The sequence below is a fragment of the Anas platyrhynchos genome, chromosome 2 (assembly GCF_047663525.1).
Source record: "Anas platyrhynchos isolate ZD024472 breed Pekin duck chromosome 2, IASCAAS_PekinDuck_T2T, whole genome shotgun sequence".
NCBI lineage: Eukaryota > Metazoa > Chordata > Aves > Anseriformes > Anatidae > Anas > Anas platyrhynchos.
In genome coordinates this window covers 109,796,293-109,817,320 of record NC_092588.1, presented here as the reverse complement: position 1 = coordinate 109,817,320, position 21,028 = coordinate 109,796,293, and the positions used below count along the sequence as shown (strand labels likewise).

General features: G+C 46.1%; 1 protein-coding gene across 1 annotated transcript; it reads right to left on the bottom strand.

Annotated features, from left to right (window-relative positions):
- Positions 1 to 12,175: 12,175 nt before the first annotated feature.
- Positions 12,176 to 15,149, bottom strand: SOX4 (SRY-box transcription factor 4). Its single transcript, XM_027451211.3, has one exon. It carries the CDS (start codon positions 14,221 to 14,223, stop codon positions 12,880 to 12,882), a length of 1,344 nt encoding a protein of 447 aa, XP_027307012.2. The 5' UTR covers positions 14,224 to 15,149; the 3' UTR covers positions 12,176 to 12,879.
- Between the last annotated feature and the right edge of the window lie 5,879 nt (positions 15,150 to 21,028).

Genomic DNA, 21,028 nt, shown 5'->3' with positions numbered 1-21,028 from the left:
ATGGTATGCAGTGGGAAACCTTAAAGTACTGTTTATTGGCTGTTAATCAGAGTTCATCCTTCAAGAAAGGTACTCTCAGAATTTTAATAATTTCCCATCTTCTATTTGTGTACATATTAAATAAATTTATGTTCCACTTCTGCAGAAGATCTTATGAAATTCTGTCTTTATGACTTGTACACACTGAGTACATGAATTTGTTATGCATAAATATTTGGAGCCAACTTTGAACCAAAAAGAACGAGCGTAAAAGAAACACTTTGCATGAGAGCTCTGCAGTACTAGTCAAAGTTAAGCAGGGCTGGTGATAAATCAATATCTTAAGGAAAAAAGGCAAGAAGTTCTTAATGGTAGCTATATGAGGATCAGAGGAACGGGATGTTTTGAAGTAAAGAGGACTTTGTTTATTTCTCTGTGAAGTATAAAAACAGTGGTCTTCTCTGAATGAAGGGAGGTCATTTTCCAGCTTTGTAAGACATGATGGATGCACTAAAACTGTCTTTATTAAACATCCACACCCCATTTAGGGATTTCTATCTAAAATAAGATATCTCCTTTTAGAAGTTAAATGGCTTAAACTGTTACTAGGACCAACAAACATCCAAACTACAGAATTGCCATCCATTACAGAAGTACCATTTGAGAGGGTTAGTCATGGCTAGGACACATCTAGACAGTCTCATTAACAACGTTTTCATCACCATATAAATACTAGATGGAGTTCTGTAATTTTATCTATTTTTCTTTGTTGTTTCCTATATATGTCTTGCTATGCTTACATGTTACTCTATATTTGAGATTGAATGGTCAGGAATTAAGTGTCTCTGCCTTTACAGAGACAAGGTGTTGTCAGATGCTTGGAACCACATTGACAAAAATGTTAACACGTCTGAAATTAGTAGCTTGTTCTGCAAGTGCTGAAGTAATTGTTCTTTAATTTCCATTTATACAGTTGGCTTTGTTAAATGATTAGTTTCTTTAAACTTGAGAAAGTAATTATGAGCATGGATAGCCAGATAAGACTGAGATTAGATAGGACTTCATTAGTACTTTGTTATTTTTGTTAGGCTTGATGATCACATCAGAATTCTTAACAAAGAAATCAGACTTACACAGAAATCAAGAGGTTAACAGAATCAAGAAGTTAACAGTCTTACTAAGAAAAATAAGTTTCTGACTATTTGATACTTTCTTCATGCTTAAAACTACCTTAGCTAAGCAAATTAAGACAAATAAGATATTTTTAAATGATGATTTTAGGGAAAACTTCAAACGATTATTACTTAAGATTGCCCGTTATAATTCAAAACATCTGCCCTGCATACATTTTTACATGCTTTGGAATGTATTTATGGCAACTTTGATGTTTAGCTTGTGATAAATGCACAAATCTGTTTACATTTACTTTATCACATATAGAGGTGTATGTGTGACACTGAGGGTCAGACAGACCTTCCAAATATATTCACCCAAACTCACCCAAGCTTTGGGACTTGTAGCCACAGTAGCTTTACTACCCGAAGGAACACTTGCCCACTGGTATGCTTAACCTCATAGTATTTTCTAATAGGATGAAATGTTAAATATGCATATATCCTGATTGCCTCATTTATTAAAGCAGTATGTTCAAGATACAGTTTATGTACTACTTTGCAAAGAGCTCTCTCCTTCATTATGCCATACCTGAAGACTACTAAAGACTCCGTAAATGTATTTAAAACTGAAAAAGAAAGCATCACAGAACTTTGTTGCAATCTTGCTGATTAATACATACAAATGCCTTCTTCAGAGTCAGAAACATAATAAACTATACTTTCAGATGCATCAAATAAAGAACCTTCTCCATCAGCCAGGTCTCCTGGGAGTCCTGCTCATTCCTGCATGTATCACAATACTGCCAAAGCACAAAAAGAGAAAATCAGGAGTTAAAAGTAGAAGAATCCATTTTTTTTTTCTGTTCAATTAGGCTAAAATGCATTATAAGACATGGAAGTCTGTCTCTAAAATATTGAAAGACACAGTGACAGTTCAGCTCTTCAATCACATGCAATCTATGTAATTTAAAATTTAGGTAGGACTCACTCTGCAGAAGTGCTTTCATGCCAGACTCAATGACAGTGCTGGGGTAGCAATAACCCATTTTAATAAAAAGTGATGTTACAAGCCTCCACCAGCAAGCTCTGAACTGAGACAACGTGTCCTTATTCTAGACACTCACCACGGCTGGTGGCTTCTCCTCCTTCCTACATTCTCCACTGACACCAGTTTGGATGGAGGAGCCATCACTGACCACTGACCTTGCAAGATGTCCCGTTCCCCATGAGTTCCCCAGAGTTCCCCATGAGTTCCCCAGAAGTGGCTTCCCCATCTTTCTCCTAGCTCAGACCTCAACTTTACTGCACTTGGACCTGGCTCTGAAACAGGCCTATGAAGGTTTTAGCAATGTCACCCTACACAGTTAGGTGACACAGGCAAGTAACGTCCCAGTAACGTAACAGGTCATAGTTACAAGTCAGACATTCACAGCAGATCTGCACCTTGATTTTTAAAAGAAATATATTCTAACAAAATTATTTTTAGCTGCACAGCATATTTTAGCTAGCACCCCTTTTTCCTCTGGATTTTATGCATTTTGAAAGACTATAATTTCTACAATGAAAGTCTAAATTGTCTTCCAAATACAGTTTGAATCAATGCATGAGGAAAAAACAGATGTTTTCAGAAAGTAAGAAAATATTCATTAGTTATTTTCTAGCATTACAGAAGTATAGAAATTAAGAATCTAGGTAAATACATGCTAAAATACTTAAAAATATATATAGTACATACATAATCCTCATGCTTAGTGAAAGGAAATACTGAATTGCACCAGCCAATGAGAATCATCCTCTATTTAGAAAAAAAAAAAAAAAAGCAACAACAACAACAAAAAAAAATAGAAAACTAGAATACACAAATGCAACACAAGAAGAAAATCAATTATTTAAATCAGCATTTTCATCTTGACAATTTAAATCAGGATTAAACTGGTGATTTTAATTACTTTGATCTAAATCAATCCCCTTGACATGAAACCGGCCCTTTTTTTTTTTTTTTTTTTTTTGTCATCATTATTGTTCTCAGAGCACCCTGATGAAAAAGGGGTTTCTAAATATGCTACTGTTATACATGTGGCTATTTCTTTATGGATACACTTTTCTGCACGTGTTTGCAACTTACTCAGAAGAAAAACATTGACTATACCTTAGTGTACTTATGATACAGTCCATTTTACCAAGTAATATTATTAAATGGGAATTTGAATTTAAAATGATATAACTTCCCATTCTTTAATAACACTGCAATTGTTACAAGGCAATTTAGAATTAACTTAATTTTGGGTCACCAGCAGACCCATCAGTCACAAACAGAGGCACAAAGCCTTAGACCTGCCACTTGGCATCCAGAATCCTCTGGGTGAGGCTACAAAAATAATTGTAAACTACTCTTGCTCTGTAAGGCCATGAGATATCACAACTTCTGTTGAGTGCTAGAGTCACAGTAGTAGTAATGCAACTATAAAATGCATCCACTGCCCATCAGCTATAGCTGATGTCTTTCTGATTGAATGACCATAATAACACAATCTGTGCTCTTCTCCCCTGATTCTCTTTCACCAGTCATCCTGCTTCAAGATACTTCCCAGCACTACCATTGCCACCCATTTAGCAAGTATTGGACTATTCCCATGCAACAGGAACAAGTTGCCTGTGATCACCTCACTATCTCAACATCTTAACTGTTTGCTTGTTATGGCTTTATGTTTTCCTTCATTGTGACAAATGCTGAGGAAGAGGTTTGTGCTCACAGGTGCAAGTTTATGTGTGTTCTCTTTCAAACCCCTTGTTAAAACCTATCTTTATCTATGATACCTGCAAAGGACAAATGAGCAGCTAGCTCAGGCTGCTGCTGTGGTGAGATCAGTGCTGCCATACTGACTGGCAAAATTGTTTTGTTTTCTACTCATTTCTGTTACGGCTTTTCTGTCCTGCATGTAAACTATAAGCAATCTGAAATGGGTCTTCCCTTTTTGTCCTGTAATCATCATGCCTCAAGGACATGAGATGCTGATCTATGACTAAGGGCAGCAACAACTACATAACAGCAATAATAAAATATAACAGGGGAGAAAAGGAGAAGACGTTATTATTTCATTCTATCTAAGCCTGGAACAATTGTCTAATGGAATTAGGAAGCTCCCACTACGTAATTATCACTGAATATGTCAGCCAAAGTCTAACTCACAGGGTGCATCTTTCACACAATAAACCATTTAGATAAGTTGAGCTGGAGTTTATGACCCTCCATTTGCAAGCAACTCTGGAGCACTAGTATGCATTTTCAATTTAGAATAGGGAAGCAAAGGACTCTATTTATAAGGTTTCATGTTTGAGCTCTTAAAAGTTAGGAGGGAATTCAAAAGAACATTTTCACGCTTGTTTTCCCTAAAAAAAACTGTTCCAAGAGACCAAAACCAAAGATAAAATATCCATGATTGTGCCTATTTCTGAATGAGAATTTAAAAGTTTATTCCAATTTAGTTTCATTGCCCTGTCTTCTAGAAACATCATGCATTTTGCAAACAGCTTATAGTAACTTAAAACACCCTTACACCTGGTGAAACAGTTTCAACATATCTGCTTTTACATATAGCTCATATTTCACAGCATGAGATGCCAATCCAAAAGGAAGCAGCATAACAAGATTTTACAAATCATGTTGTCTTAGACAAGGTTTGCAGGAAGACCAGGAATTAAATTTAAGATGCCTGTTTCTGATCCCCTGTAATACTTGCTTCCCTATAGCTAAAGCTAGAACTGTAAGTTTTAGTAATACATGTACTGTGCATGTTCTTCCATTAGAAAGTAATCCTGTTGTTTTCTTTCATATTAAAATAATAATAATAATAATTAATATGTCCCCCTCTGGAAATTAAGCCCTAAAATAATATACAATTAGAGTACATAAGTACTCATATGTACAGTGCATAGGGCCTACCTCAAATAAATATTAAATTGATGTGTCTTTCTTGGCACCCTGAGTAAATCTGAACAAATAACTTCATGTGAGGAGCTGTACTTCAAGTGCCATGTTTCTGAATGATACCATTCCCTAACTTAAATTCCGCCAAGTTTCAAGGTATGTCAATTTGTTTTTATGGGAGTAAAACAGTCCAGATCCAGGTGTTCAAGTCTGGAGAAATGCCCAGACTCCCCTTTAAACTGCCATTCTTTTTAACCTGCTATCATCAGCATATGAGCCACTTTATATCTGTTCAATGCACCATCATTAGTAACCATCCCACTGAGGTTATCATAGCTTAAGCAGTCCGGTGGTCCTGGAACGATTCTGGTAGTTGCTTCTCCTTCTTCAGAGGAACAGACCATCAGCTGCAGGGAGTCACAAACTTCAGGCTGGAGGCTAAAACGAAAAGTGACTCTGTTATGTTTCCTCTGATACAGCAAGATTTATTCATTTGTAGTGAAAGATGTAGTTTGAACTGTGTATAGAGGTTTCAGTGAGCTGTGCTGAGATCATGCAGTTGGATCCTGCCTGGTTTCATAGCAATCTCACTTGTTCAAAACAGTCGACCTGAGCAACAGCCTTTTAAATTATTCAGTTAGATACCAGCTGTTTTCATTTAGCTTTCAGAAATGCAGTCACAGTTTGTACCCAGCTTGGTACTATTTTTGAGGCAGACAATGTGCAGAGATACCCTCATCTGAGAGCCTTGGACTGGGCTCAGGATGATAATGTAGCATGGGTACATCTTGGATACATCTTAAATTAGATTTCTTTTCATTCCACTGCCACACATTAGGCAACGTGCCTTTCACAAGGGAACAAGTTGAATGCTGAAGCAGAAGAAAAAGGGGGTCTGTGAAGTAGGAAAGACATAATGTTCTGGGCCCAATGAATGGAAATTTACATCTCTAACATAACAGTAGCAAAACTCCTCTTGAAGAAGGTTAGAAAGATATCCAGGAAGAAGCAAGGTCAGAGAAAGTGAAGACAGGAAGGGGAGAGGGAGAGGGAGAGGGAGAGGGAGAGGGAGAGGGAGAGGGAGAGGGAGAGGGAGAGGGAGAGGGAGAGGGAGAGGGAGAGGGAGAGGGAGAGGGGGAGGGGGTTAGGGGGACAGGGAGGGGGGAGAGGGAGGGGGATGGGAAACAGGAAAAAACCCAGTGAATCATTGAGAGAGAAAGATAGGAAAGGTATGAAAGACCAATGTTTTCCTTTCTCCTCCAGAAGAAGAGAAACATTAGAAGGGCACTGCCAGTACAACAAAGCACAGTTTTGCCAGTGTAACATGCATTTTATCTAGTAATTTTCTGACTTAATGGTGCCAAACAGGATACAAAGCCCATGGCTCCTCTAGCTGACGCCAGCTTTGAGTTTCTACTCCCATCTAATTCCCAAAATTTAATTTATTTTATAAATTAATTTAAAAAAAAAAAAAGATGGAGGGGTTAGCTAAGAGGGAAAAAAGATACTAGGAATTACCATATTGCTATGGTAAAAACACATCAGAAGGAACTCAGAATAGCGTAACCTAGCCACAGATGTGCTAGGAAATGTTGCTTAGGTGTGCTCATGAATGATGCCTAAATCATATTCCAGGTGATTTAATTCTGTTGCCTACTATATGTTCGATAAATCATAGAATCATTTAGAGCTTTTAGACTATCAAATCCAACCATCACCTAACAGTACAAGTCCACCACTAAACCATGTCCCCTAGTGTCACATGCACTTGTCTCTTAAACACCTCCAGGGATGGCGATTCCACCACCTCCCTGGGCGGCCTGTTCTAAGGCCTAACCACCCTTTCTGTGAAGAAATTATTCCTAATATCCATTCAAAACCTCCCCTGTGCAACTTGAGACTCTTGCCTCACATCCTGTCATTTACCACCTTAGAAAAGAGACCAACACCCTCCTCGCTGCAACCTCCTTTCAGGCAGTTGAGGAAAGCAATGAGGTCTCCCCTGAGCCTCCTCTTCTCCAGACTGAACAGCCCCAGTTTCCTCAGCCGCTCTTCATAAGTCTTGTTTTCTAGTCCCTTCACCAGCTTAACACGATCCTCTCATCAATATCATTGATAAAGATATTAAACAAAACTGTCCCCATTGCCAAGCCCTGGGGGACACCACTTGGAAGTGGCTGCCAACCTGATCTACCTCCATGCACAACACCCCCGTTGGGCTGTTGCTGCTACCGGTGTTGAGATGTTTATGTAAAAGGCACAGACCAAAACGGTTACTGACCAGCCAATTATATCCAGGACTGAGTCCTGAATCAATCTCTTGACTTTTGTCCCACAATATGCCCATCTTGGAAAGAGTCACATTTTTTCCCCCATGTTTGTGCCAGAAGTCATAGTTTGCATTAGAGCTCACGTGAGGACCCTGACAGGAGAGTTTGAAATGGTGGGCAGTAGATAATCATTTTTGAACTCTGAGATACCAAGATGATCGCAACATGTGTAGACCCAGGAAATCACATTGTAATACCTTGCTAATGTCTCCCAGGCTTTTCAGAAACCTTTATGGAGTTATTCTACATGAAAAATGAATCCTAATACACACTTTCAAAACCCAGACTCAGTACAGAACAAAGAGCCCTTGAGGGGTGAGTTAAGCTCTGGCCTGCCACTTTTTCTACTTCCATGTGGAAGTAGAAGCATGCAGCAGAGGATGCAGGAGCAGGCTGGCCAGCACAAAGGCTCTGCACTCCCGTGGCTGATAACGCGTCCCGTATCACACAAATGTATGTCACAGCAGCTAGTGGGGAGGCTGGGAAGCCTACAGTCCAGTACTTTTCTTTCTGCCCATTCAGGCCATATCTGCTGGATGTGTGGTGTGGGAGTACAAAGCTTGCAATGTGTTCAGCATGATTGACTCCCAAGGAATGCTACTTTGGTTTGGAAAAGAAAGAAAAAACAATACGGTCGATGTGTGTAGTCACATCACACGCTGCTTCATGAGGAAGGTAATGAAATGACACACAGGAGAAGTGGGCCTGATTTCAGAAAATACTATATGCACTCTTGAGGTGAACAGCCTTCATATAATTTGTAGGTAAGTCAGTGATTTGTAAACAGGTGCAGTCTATTAAAGATAAAATTTAGACAGGCATATACAGCCTACTATGGTGATTTTTCATTTAAATCTACTTCATTTATTATCTGTATCTGTATGCACTATGAGAAGAACTGATGGAAAAATGGAAAAGAGTTAGTAAAATGAATGGCTTAGCAATGGATAAAGAGGGAACAAATTGTCACAATATAAGAAAGAACAAAATTGTCTAAGCCAAAATTCAAAAATAAAATAGAAACTTCTGCTCTCCTCTCCTCTCCTCTCCTCTCCTCTCCTCTCCTCTCCTCTCCTCTCCTCTCCTCTCCTCTCCTCTCCTCTCCTCTCCTCTCCTCTCCTCTCCTCTCCTCTCCTCTCCTCTCCTCTCCTCTCCTCTCCTCTCCTCTCCTCTTCTCTTCTCTTCTCTTCTCTTCTCTTTTTCACAGGGCACGCGGATGAATTCACAGAGTTACCACAAGATGTGGAGGCCACAAGCAGGAAGGGGATCTTGTGGAGGATAGAATAAATCAGCAGAGCGATATTCAGTGGTGGCAATGACGACGCATGGCTGTAAAATGCTGATTGCCAGAGCCCAGGTGAAGGCTTACCAAAGACATAGCAATTTTGCTCTGTTTTGATTCCTTGAGTATGATTGCAGTTTCCCAGAGCTGGGCTGGGGCCACCCGTACCAGCTGGAGCAGAGGCAGCACTGGCAGAGCAGCGTGAGGAAATGACAGCTGCAGGGATCTCGAGTTGGTGATGTGCCAATGCACCTTTTCAGAAGCACTCACCACTCTGGCCCACGTCAAAGACAAGGTCTGGTGTCAGGCAAACCTACGGTCAGGCTCCAGTTGTGATTCCTAACATCTAGTTTTCTTTTACATCAATCTTCATTGAAAAGCCCGCCCATAAAGTTGCTAGATTTCACTCATGGTCTACTACTTTTCCGTCCAAAACAGCCAAGCACCCCGTTAAGTAGAAATATGGTCGATACAAAAGAAGGTTTTTTTTTTTTTTTTAATGTATTAATGTATTCATGTGTGATTTGGTCTGGTGTACTTCCTCTAGTCAGACCCTTGCCTAGCTCCACATTTCAGGTAGCAAGGAGCACATGAGGATTTCCAGCGTGCATCCATATGGATGCTCATATGTTGTGCTGTGTGACTGTGTATGTTTTAGCCTGACTTCCCCCCCAGCTATCTGGAGGCAACAACTTGTGCCACCAAAGAGTCCCCAGAGAAACAATACGTTTGGCAATGCTGGACTTTATTATAATTGAGAACGAAAACAACGCATGCAGGAAACCATAAAACCCCTCAAGTTAACTGTAGCCAACTGTAGCAGTCCTGGAGCAGCGGAAGGGCTGCTCTCCAAGCCGGTCGCCTGTAAGTGACTGCGGCTTGATAACATCACCTGTCCTTCTGCCACTCCCGGCATTATTATTTTTTTTTTCCCCTTCTCCTTCTGATTTTGATCTCAGTCCCAGGAGCAACGACATCGGTGATGACACAAGCTGGGCACAACAGCGTGCACAGCCCCGGGCAGGGCTGGGTGCACGCCTGCAGCGCCCAGCTTGTCGCCCCCTGCCCCGGGCGGGGATGTCGCCCCTGCCTGACACCCGTAGGCTCCGGAGCCCCCGGCATACATTTGGTTTGCAAATGGCCTTGGGAAGGCAAAGAGCTGCACGCAAAGTGGCGAGCCAGGAAGCTTTCCAGGCCCTGCAGCGTGTGGGTCTGCAGCTGGGAGGTTTTGCATCGCAAATACAACGCAGGAATTCACCGGGATAACTAACACGGGGCAAACATTAACCTCTTACGCCGGTGGCTTTGCGAAACAGCCGGAACAACTTCCCTTGGCGTTTGCTGCTCTTTTTTCATGGAAAAGAGAGTTTATGGCTCGAAGCCAGCCGCAAATTAACAGCCAGGCGAGGCCATTATGTCGGTGGGATGCTTTAAGCGGTTTACAAACCAGCGCTCAAGGTGCGATGGCTATCCGCAGGGGAAGGGCGGACAGAGGTCCCCGGCTCCCCGCACCCCAGGGAATGCACAGCGCTCGGGGCGCTGCTGGCCGAGCGTTTGCAAGTGCTTTGTATGGGAAAAACCTCATTATAGGTGCTCCCCTAGGGTGTACCCCCCCGCCCCGGGTCGCCCCTCCCCGACCCCTGGGCGCTGCCGTCGAGCCCAGGGCACGGCTCCTGCCAGCAGCCTGGGAGCGATGCAATGATGACAAGTGCAGGCCGGTGTTAGGGTTCAGTTCCAGCTGATTTTATTTCCTTCCCGACGAAAAAAAAAAAAAAAAAAAAAAAAAAAAGGTTATTTACAGAAGGTATATCAACAATCTGACAGGCAGTGAACTTGACATGGTTAGCTGGCATGATTTTTTTTTCTCTTCTTTCCCAACGTTGCATTGTGGGTGATCGTTAGACAAAAAAAAATAAAAAATAATAATAATCTACACAGCATATTGCACAGGATGGATGACCAAAAAAAAAAAAAAGTTAAACCCTTAACGGAACCACCTCATTAGGCAGACGTCCTAGTGCCTGTCATGTTATATTAACATACATAAACACACAATCTTCTTTTTTGCTTATTATAATACAGACTTAAATGTACAAAGATGTTTTCACTTTCTTCATCTTAAACACAACAGCTATAAACCTGAATACATATGCTATCATCATGCCATAAGAGACTAAAACAATTATATTTAGCGACAAGTAGAAAAGGATTAAATAGTCAAATACAAGAATGAAAAACGCAGTACATAGTGTCGCGAACTCAAACCGGCATTTAGATAGATCCAGTGGTTTAAACGGCACGTTTTTGCTTCGAAAAAAAGTGCAAAAGATGTGGTTTACAAGTTAAAGGTACAGGATCCCTTCTACGTAAATGCACCAGTTGCTTTACTTCATTTCGGGATGCGAAGTTCCTTTCTCCCCCCCAAGAAGGGTAGCGTACAGTGTACACGGCTCGGGCTGTGCGACCCCCCCGCGCCCCCCTCCCCAAAAAATGAACGGGACTGCACCGCGGGCACTGGCGGCGAGGGATGCTGTCACTTTAAGATGCCTGCAGATTGGAGTGTAAACATGGACAAAATAGGGGCTGATTTGTGTGTGTGAGTGAGTGAGTGAGCGAGTGTTTGTGTGTGTGTGTGTGTGTGTGAGAGAGAGTGTGTGTGCGCGCACACGTGTGTGAGATACTAACCAGCGGCCCTGTTGTTAAAATCAGGAAATCCAAACAGCGATTTACACCGATTTACACCCCCTTTATATATTTTTTACAAAAATACACTGAGAAAATAATCAAACGTTTTCATCTCTCTTCTCTTTTTGTTTTTTAAAAGTGTCAAAAGTCTACATTTAAATATAAAAAATTAAAAGTTAAAACTCTAGCCCTTCAGTGAAGGAGACATAAAAATGGTGCGGGTAACAACGAGAACTACCAAAAAAGGACAAAGAAATACAAGTCAAAAATGTTTGGCCAGTATAAATACGTCCACTTATAAAATGGCATCCGATTACATTTACAAGGAAAAAAACCAACGATACGAGGATGGAGCATCGGTGAGAAAAAACAGTCTTTTCATTTACAGCTCTAAGGAACAAACACATACATACTCTGAGAAAAAAATTTGGTCCTGAATTTCTTTTTTTAAAAGTCCAGCACAGATTTGAGTTGCGTTTGAATCCTTTAAAGAGTTAAGAATGAAAAAAAGCTGGTGATATTTTTGTAGGAATCAAACATAGCGCCATCTATCTGCTTTTATATTATCCTAACACTATTTGTTTCAAACTGTTCAACAGTCTTACAGAAATCTTAAAAAGATAGACAGGATTAACATGCTATATTAAACCCCACCAGTGAAATAATCCAACACCATCACGATTCTGAGTAAGAAGAAAAAACTACTTTTTTTTTCCTTTTTTTTTTTTTGTATTTTCTTTTTTTTTTTTTTTTTTTTGCAAAAAGCAATCGCCCTCCACGTCCCCGGTACCACAACGTTACAGAAACTGTTCCGACTCGGTCTCCGTTTCGGAAGAAATTTTCAGTGTTCTTGAAGTTTTCGGCCTTTTTTTTTTTTCCTCTCTCTCTCTCTCTACATATAGCGTAAGGTGACTGAGAAAAGCGCTGCCGCCACCTCATCGCGTACGTGCAAATCCGTTTCAGTTTATTATTATCTTCCCAAGCCGGCTCCCACGTTTAAGTCTGGCTCCTCTCCTCCTTCGCCAGGCTCTCAGTCCAGCTCCGTCCCCCTCTCCTCCTCCCACCATCGGCGCCTCCTCTCGCTGCAGAACAAACCGGGACGGGATTTCTCCCCCCCCCCCAAAATGTGAACCTTGCAAAGGCTCGGGTGGACTTTTGTGTGTGTCTTTTTCTTTTTTTTTTTCAAGCAGTTCCTCTCGCTCTTTCGCGGGAAAGGGCGAAACAGTCGAGACATCCAGCACAAGGCATCGCTCCCCTCCTCTTTCGCACCAAGCGGGCGATAACAAAGGCCCCAGAGGTGTCTGCGGTCCCCCATCTGTCCCCCCCCTCTCGTCTCTCTTTTCGGGACAAAACAAAAGAAAGGAAAAAGGTAGCGTTTCGCCGCCGCCAGTCTCTGGAGAAGCAGGGCCGGGCTTGTCCCTCGCAGGGGGTGTGCGCCCATCAGCAGCAGTGTCCCCGGCCCCTGCCCGGCCAAAAAAGCCCCCCGAGAGCCCCGACGGGGCGGGCGAGTCCTCCCGGCACCGCGTCTGCGCCTTCTCCAGCTCGGGCCGGCCGCGGAGCTCAGTAGGTGAAGACCAGGTTGGAGATGCTGGACTCCAGCCAGTCCCCCGAGATCATCTCACTTACCTCCGGCGTGCAGTAGTCCGGGAACTCGAAGTGCGAGCCCGAGCCGGGCTCGAAGTTAAAATCCAGGTCCCGGTCGAGCACGGAGGAGCCGAAGCTGCCCAGGGACATGCTCTCGAAGCTGGGGCTCGGGTTGAGGTCCAAGAGGTCGTCCTCGAACTCGTCGTCCGACGAAGAGGAGCCGGAGGAGGAGGAAGAGGACGAGGAGGAGGAGGACGAGTGGGAGGACGCGGAGGAGGACCGCGCCGTCGAGGGGGCCGGCGACGAGGCCCGCAGGCTGGTGTAGCTGCGGTGGTCGGCGGGCGAGCCCGAGCCCGACCCCGACCCCGGAGGCGAGGGGCAGGGGGCGCCGCAGTCGCCGTCGGGCCGGCCCGCGCCGCCGCCCCCCTCCTCGTAGAGGCTCAGCGGGTCCCCGGGCTCCGCCGAGCCGCCCAGCGTGGGGCTGCCGGGCACGGCGCCGCCGGGGGAGCCCGAGGAGGAGGAGGAGGAGGCGGCGGCGGCGTTGGCCGCCTGCCCCCCGCCGAAGATGTAGACCCGCTTCAGCTTCTTGTCGGCCGCCGCCGCCCTGCCGGGGCCCGACAGCGGCGCGCTCGCCGCCCCGCGGGGGGGCCGGCACAGCGCCTGGTGCTCGGGCGGCAGCAGCGCGGCCGGCGGCTCCCCGGGGAACGGGGCGGCCTTGGCGGCCCCCGCCGCCGCCTTGCCGTGGGGCCGGCCGCCCGACGGGGGGGGCTTGGGGCCGCCGCCGCCGCCCTTCTTCGGGGCGGGCTTGGCCGCGGCCGCCGGCCCGACGGGGCCCCCGCCGCCGCCGCCGCCCGTCCCGCCGCCCCCCCCGGCCTTGTCCGCCTTGTCGCCGGGCTTGGCCGCGCTGTTGCCCGACTTCACCTTCTTCCTGGGCCGGTACTTGTAGTCGGGGTAGTCCGCCATGTGCTTGAGGCGCAGCCGCTCCGCCTCCCGGATGAAGGGGATCTTGTCGCTGTCCTTGAGCAGCTTCCAGCGCTTGCCCAGGCGCTTGGAGATCTCGGCGTTGTGCATGTCGGGCGACTGCTCCATGATCTTCCTCCGCTCGATCTGCGACCACACCATGAAGGCGTTCATCGGCCGCTTGATGTGCCCGCTGGGCGTCTTGCACCAGCTCGGGTCGTCCGCCTTGCCGCCCGTCGAGGCGGTGGAGCCCGGCGTCGGCGACGAGGCGATGCCCAGCTCCAGACCGGCCCCGGACTCGGACGTCTCGGCGGCCAGCAGCGCCTCCGTGTTCTCCGCCGTGCCGCTCTGCTGCACCATGGCGGCGCCGGGGGGCCGCCCGGGGCTGGGCGCCGCCGGGGCGCGGGGCAGGGCGCGCAGCTTCTCACGGCGGCCCCGGCCCGGAGCAGCCCCCCGCGGCCGCGGCCCCGCTGCCGGCAGCGCTCGCACGTCCACACCGGCTCTCCCCCTCCGGGCGGCGACGGCAGCGGCTCGGGGAGGCTGTTTGTTTCTCTTAGGGTGCTTTTAGTTTTTTTTTTTTTTGCTTTGGTCTGTTTCTGGCTTTTTTTTTTTTTTTTTTTTTGGAGGGGGCGGGGGGGGTGTCGGTCTGATTTTTTTTTCTTTTTTTTTTTTTTTTTTGCTTTTTCTTTCCTCACCACCTCGAGGCTCGCCCCCCCGCCTCTGCCCGCGGCGGCTGCTCCAGTGGCCGGGTGCCGTCCGCCTGCCCCCGGCCGCTTCAGGGGGGAGGCGGCGAGCCCCCGAGAGCGCCGGCTGCGGCACCCGTGGCGGCGGCGGGCGGCTCGTGCAAGCAGAACGTGGCCGTGGCGAGGGAAAAGAAAAACCTCAGAAGAAAATTAAAAAAAAAATAATAAGAATAAAATCAAAAATTAGCAATAATTAAAAAAAAAGGCACGGAAAAAAAAAAAAAGAAAAAGAAAAAAGCACGAAGGTGTACGTCCCGGCAGGAAGAGCGGCCAGCCGGGCGCCGAGCCCCGTCCTCCGCTGCTGCTGCTCGCTGCTGCTTGCTGCTGCTTTGCTCCGCTCTGCTTTTTGCTCCGCTTTGCTCCGCGCTCCTTTTTGCTCCGCTCCGCTTTGCGCTGCTCCGCTCCCGTCCGCGCGCGCGGAGCCCCGCGGAGCCGCCCCCCGCGCTCTCTCGCTCGCTCGCGCGCGCCCCTCCCGCCCCGCGCGCGCTGCTCCGGCTGCAGCTGAGAGCGGCGCCCGCGCCCGCCCCGCGCCGCTTTATCCTTTCGCGGCCCGCGCCGCGGCCAATGGCGCGCTGTATCCAACGCGCCCGCGTGCCAAGCGCCGCCCGGCGGCCGCCCATTGGCCGCCGGCGCGGCGCAGCAGGGAGGGCGGCGTGCAATGGGAAGCGGCGGCGCTGACCTCATCGCGGCGGGGCGGTGCCGCGCGCCCCGCCCCGCCCCGCCCCGCCCCGCCCCGCCCGCACGTGCCCGCCCCGCGCCCCGCGCCCGCCGCTGCCGCCAGCAGCAGCAGCAGCAGCAGCAGCAGCACCGCGCGGCCTTGCAGCGGCCCTGCGGGGGCGTGCACCCTGCACCCACACCCCATGCACGGCAGCGGGGGGGTGTGGGGGGGGTGAGGCCGCCTTGCTCCCCAGGGGTTGCAAGCGCCGCTCGCCGGGACGGCGGCCCCGGCACGGCAGTCTCGGCGGTTTGTTTGTTGGTGGTGGTTGCTGCACGCAGCACCGGTCCAAATCGCTTTTTGAGGCAGAGGGAGAGCACGCTGTGGGGTGGCTGAAAGTTTTAGGTGCTCTGTACGTTGCACGTCACATATTTGTTTATATATTGCATGCATATCACATGTATGTTGCATATATACCACATACATGCCACATATATACTACATACACACCACATATATACTGCATATATATTACATATATGTTACACATTTCTGCAAGAAAATGTATGATAGCACACCTGAGCAGCATTTCCAGCTGGTTTGAGAGCAAGCCTTGAATATTAAGGTGCCACACTGGACTTACACCATTGCATGGCCGCCAAGGGTTTAGGGAAGTCCTGAGTGCCTGACACGCCACCCAGGTCACCTGCATTACTGGAAATGCTTCCTGAGGTACCTCTAAATTAGCGCTTTGCTTGCAAAATCGATACCTAGCGCTTCCTGCTAGGCATTGGGTAAAATGTTGCCTTCTGGCTTCCCTGAGGACACCCGGTGACATTGGTGAGTTTCACACCTCTGGGCTTTGTGAGAGGCAAATCGTTCGCTGCTCTTCCCCCCAGCCCCAGAGCTGACACGCAAACTGTTGCACCACAGCCCAGCGGCTCGCATGGACAGCAGTGCCCGTGGTGTCAGGAGGTTATTTACACTCGTGTGTATTTACATTCACGTGCAGCAGCCTGACAAGCTGGGCCTGGAAGAAGTCCCCAGCTTCTGGCTGCTCCACCTGTCAGCAAGGGCATCTAAAGGGAGGGATTTCAGCCCTCATTGGGCACAGAAACGTGCATTTGCTTAAACCACACAGCGTGCAAGATATTCTTCCAGACAGGTTAAAGCAGAACTAAGAACTAGTGGGCAGAGGTGTGGAAACAAAGACCTGCAGAGAACATTTCCATTAGCTGTGTTATGGTGTGTAAGGTCTCGATGCCCCCAGCAGGATGACCCCCAGGTACATTAAGCGTGGCTTTAAACTCAGTGTGGCTTCGGTGGGAGCAGCCACCACGCGCGGTGTCACCGTGGTTCGAGCACTGTGTGTGTGTGCGGGATGGACAGGGGTGTGCTGGTTCCCAAAAGCTTCCCACATCTGCAAACTCACCATTTAGAACTCCTTAATGAAGGAATGGCAAGGACACGACATGAAACTCTGTTAAAGCACTTTGTTAGGATTTCTTGGCCGTCTCCTTGTAGCTAATTGCTTCCACCCCTAATCCTCTGACTGAACCGAAAAAGCCCCTGCAGGCTCCCCAGCTTTTCAGCGTGGGGACACACCGGGAGCCTCCAGCTCCCACCTGAAACGCACTTTCAGGATCACGGGCCAAATTCCGCCGCTTTTTAACAACTTGAAAGGAGGAGAAACGTCCCTCCATTTCCTGAGGGCTTCCCCGGCCCGGGACGCGGCGGGGACGCGAGGTGGCAGCGCTGAGCCTCGCCGGGCCGGGGACCGCCGGGACACGGCCGGGACAGGGCCGGGACACGGCTGGGACACGGCTGGGACACGGCTGGGACACTGTCGGGACACGGCTGGGGTTTGGTGACAGGACACAGCCGCCACGAAGAGCCCCGGGGGCCGTCCCGCAGCCCGGCCCCACCGCCTGCCTCCATCCAGCCCCTCGGGGCGTGGAGCGGGGCGGAGGGTCCCGGGGAGGAGGAGGAGGAGGAGGTGGAGGAAGAGAAGGAGGACCCAGCCCCCCCCCGGCTCTCATTAGCCGCTTAATTAAACCAAGAGGAGGGCGGAAAGGGCGCGGAGGTGCCCGTGGGGTGCGAGCCCGCGTGGGGCCGCTCGGCGACCCGGGGGGAAACATCGCGGCTCATTACAGCGATTCCCGGGACATCTTGCTTCCTGACAGCCCCTGACAGCCGTCAGCACGGGGAAGAGAGACAGCGTCTTATATCCCTTAAAAAAAATAAAAAAATACACCCGAGAGTATTTCTGTCTGCTGCTGAAATCCGTCTCCGTAGCGTGTATTTTGCCTTGCCATTCTGCGCTGCATTTTAAGGAGGCGCATGGCAGCGAATTTGGCCTGCTTGAATTGCAAATGACGAGGCCAAACCAAAGGGACACTGTTAAAAACACCTTTCCCACCATCGTTCTGTTGCCTCTTTTGATATAGGGGTAAGAAAGTTGAAGAGATACTGGCAATAAAGAGGAAGAAAAAATAAAATAAAACAACCACAAAACAAAACAAAAAAATGGCTTTTCAAATAACACGGTGTTAGCTTATGTATTCATGATCAAAGGAGAGTGTGCCCAAGGATCACACATGCACTGAGACATTAGCTGGGCCCTCCTACTTCATCCTGTTTGCGAGAAGCAAACCCCATTGTACGGTTGCATCACCCCAGCTCACGGAGTGCCTTTGCTCAACATGATTCATAAACACTTTGAACTCTCTCTGATTCCTTTGTTAAGAAGAATTTTATTGCTTGGAAGTGTTATACAGATGATATTATTTACTCAGGAGTGAAAATCTGTTGCCTAAAAATGTACGGTACCATTTCCTTAAAAAATGTCCATTCCCTTTCATTGCACTTGAACACGCATAGATGTGCTGTGCTCCTGCTATGAGAACACGGAGACATTTCTAGCTCATTTAATACAATAAGTAGGTAAGGAGCCATTTGCACATACATATTTATATTAATTCAGATATTAATCACTTATATGGAAATGCTTGGTTTGGGAAGGTAGAAACACCTCTCCGGAGTTTTTTAATAAGAAAATATGATAATACCTTTTATCCTTTATCCACTTTGGTGACTTTTTAAGTCTGAACTTGTTCTCTGTGAATAACACATTCAAAAGCCTTGTTAAAAAATAAAAAATAAACTCAGAAAACACACTGCCCGCATTTATTGAGGGGGGAACTGAAAGCCCTATCCAACCATATACAATTTAGGAAATGTATTTAAAAAAAATCTTATGAGAAAAGCTTTTACTTTATTTTTAAAGCTCTTTTGGCAAGCCTTTTCTGCAAAGGTTGAAGAGGAATTACCAGTCTGCTGCATATGTATCAGCAGATTGCATATGCATGAGCCCAAGCTGCAGTGGAGGCTGCCCCACGAAGGGAGCAGCGGCTGGTGCGTGGGTGCAAGGCTGTCCTCCCCTCCGGAGGGTTCATGGGAGGATCACCCAACTCCTTCGGACCACTGAGCTTTTTGAACACACCTTTTTGGACTGCCCCTCTTGCTCCCTCCCAGCCATCTGCACTCTTCCTTCCTGCATGCTCTCGCCTTCCCATGCCTGCTCCTACACAGTCATCGCTATCACTCTTGTAACATTTAGCTCATCTTTTCCTGTCATCTCTGCAAGAAAGCAAACAGCTGCAAGAAGGCAGTTCGGAAGAAGCCCACATAAGTATCAAGAATGAGGTAATAGTTCTGCCCACTTCCACAACTTCATGATATCACCCAGGCTTGAGCATCGTTGATAAGACAGAGCTACAAAACCACCATGCACTGAATTACAGTCTAGCTTTCTAAAATCATTTAGAGACATTGAATGCTATTTAATTCAGTGTATGGACAACTTATGTCAAACAAAGCATTGCTTATACTTAGCATTCCTGAAAAAAGAAGCATTAGGTAATCTCTGGGCACATAGGATTTTATTTTTTCTAAAATTTAAGTCTTAGCTTTGTTAACTTATTTCTAGAGAAATCATTTATTGAATGATATATTCAAGGTAACTAAGTTGAAAAAAAATCTTGCATAGGATTTAGTTGAGATCATTGTCTTTTTCTTTTTTTTTTTTTTTTTTTTTTTTTGAAATTCTTTGGCTTATTCATGGATAACTATCCACAGGATCCAACTCTGTGTCAAGAAAATTCCTTTACCAAGCTGCAGCTGGTTTAGGTTAACCTTGCAGTCTAAGACAGGACCAGCAGAGGTACACAAACTTGTGGAGGATCCACCTGGCTTCAGACTGACCAGAAAACTGTCACCAAGCCAGCTTCAGGGTTAGCATGGAGGCTTTCTGCAGAGCCTCCAGCAGAGCCTGTCTCCAAAGTAACGCTGTTTACTGCTCAGGACAGAACAGTAGAGGTAATAACTGCAATTATTTCAAATGTCTTTAATTTTAGGATCTCCTAAGGCACGGAAATAACTGTGAGTAAAAATAGCAGTGTCCTGCCACTAAGACTGCCAATAAAAGTGGCCCATCATTTTCTGACATTTCAAGCTTAGACAATGTTTAGCAGTTTTTATCATAAAATTACTTTTGTACTACGAAATTCATCCTTCTCCTCCCCTCATTCAGCCCTGTGTTCCTTCAGAAGTAAAAGATTAATTTCTTTCAGGCAAATTTTACTTATCTCAGGTTTTTGTTTGTTTGTTTGTTTTGTTTTTAATTTGGTGTTTCTGATACACAATACAAAAGAGCAACAGCAGATTCTGGTGGGAAAAAGCAAAATACATTTTAATCTAAAGTGAATGAGAGAAAAAGGTAATCTTCTTACCATCTTTTTATTTCCTTTTGTGCTCAGGACAAATACAAGTCTGGCTTTCTTCCTGGTTTCCGGTTTCCTTCCATATAACATAAAATTGTTATTAATGATGGTGGTGGTGTGACAATTAGTATGTGGTTTTTTTTTTTTTTTTGAATATTTTGTTCAAATGACACCATTCTGCACTTTCCAGGGTCTATTCTATAACTTCTGTCACCTACCTCACTTGTGCCACTTGTACAGAACAAGGTTACCAGTTTAATATCAAATGTGAATATTTATTTTAAAAATAAAAGGTATCTTCAAAAGCTTTTTTTTTTTTTTTTTTCCCTCTCTAATAACTGTATCTTTTAGAAAAGAATGTCCGCTGGTAAGTTTCTACACTACTCTTTCAATATAGCACTAATCTATCTGTCACACTCTAGAAGTGTATACACTAGTAATCTTAATGTGCAGGTTTGCAGGTGAGGCAGGATGTCTGAATTTACATTGCTTTATGGAACCTGTATTTAAGTTTGATTAATCACTATCAGAAATAACGAATTGTCTGTATGGAGCCTCAGAAAGCCAGAATAGTATACTTTGGTTTTTATTATGAGAATCAGAGATTTTGCATATATTATCACAACATTTTAAATTTCAGCTCATGTGTTTCCCAAATAGACATAGTCTTATCTAAATATCAGAAATGGGTTTAAAAACCCTGAACAGTTGAATTTTGCTTCCTAAAATTACTGGTTTATGAATATTGCATAAGTGGATGCCAATTTGTACTATATTCTGTGGGTTATAAATGTAGTAGTTGAAAAATGTGAAAAATATTGTGCTCCTGATAGTCAAAGCACTCACATAAAAAGATTATCTGCTACACCACACTTTGTTTTGTTTATCAGGACTGCCTTTGAAATTTGAGGTACAAATCGTGCTGGTGTAACAGAAAATGTGCCTGTAGCCAGGAAAGACTGTGCACGGTCGGTTAGTTTATTCTT

Excerpts from the sequence above, each read along its gene's own strand:
- SOX4 (XM_027451211.3), bottom strand. The coding sequence starts at position 14,223 with ATGGTGCAGCAGAGCGGCACGGCGGAGAACACGGAGGCGCTGCTGGCC.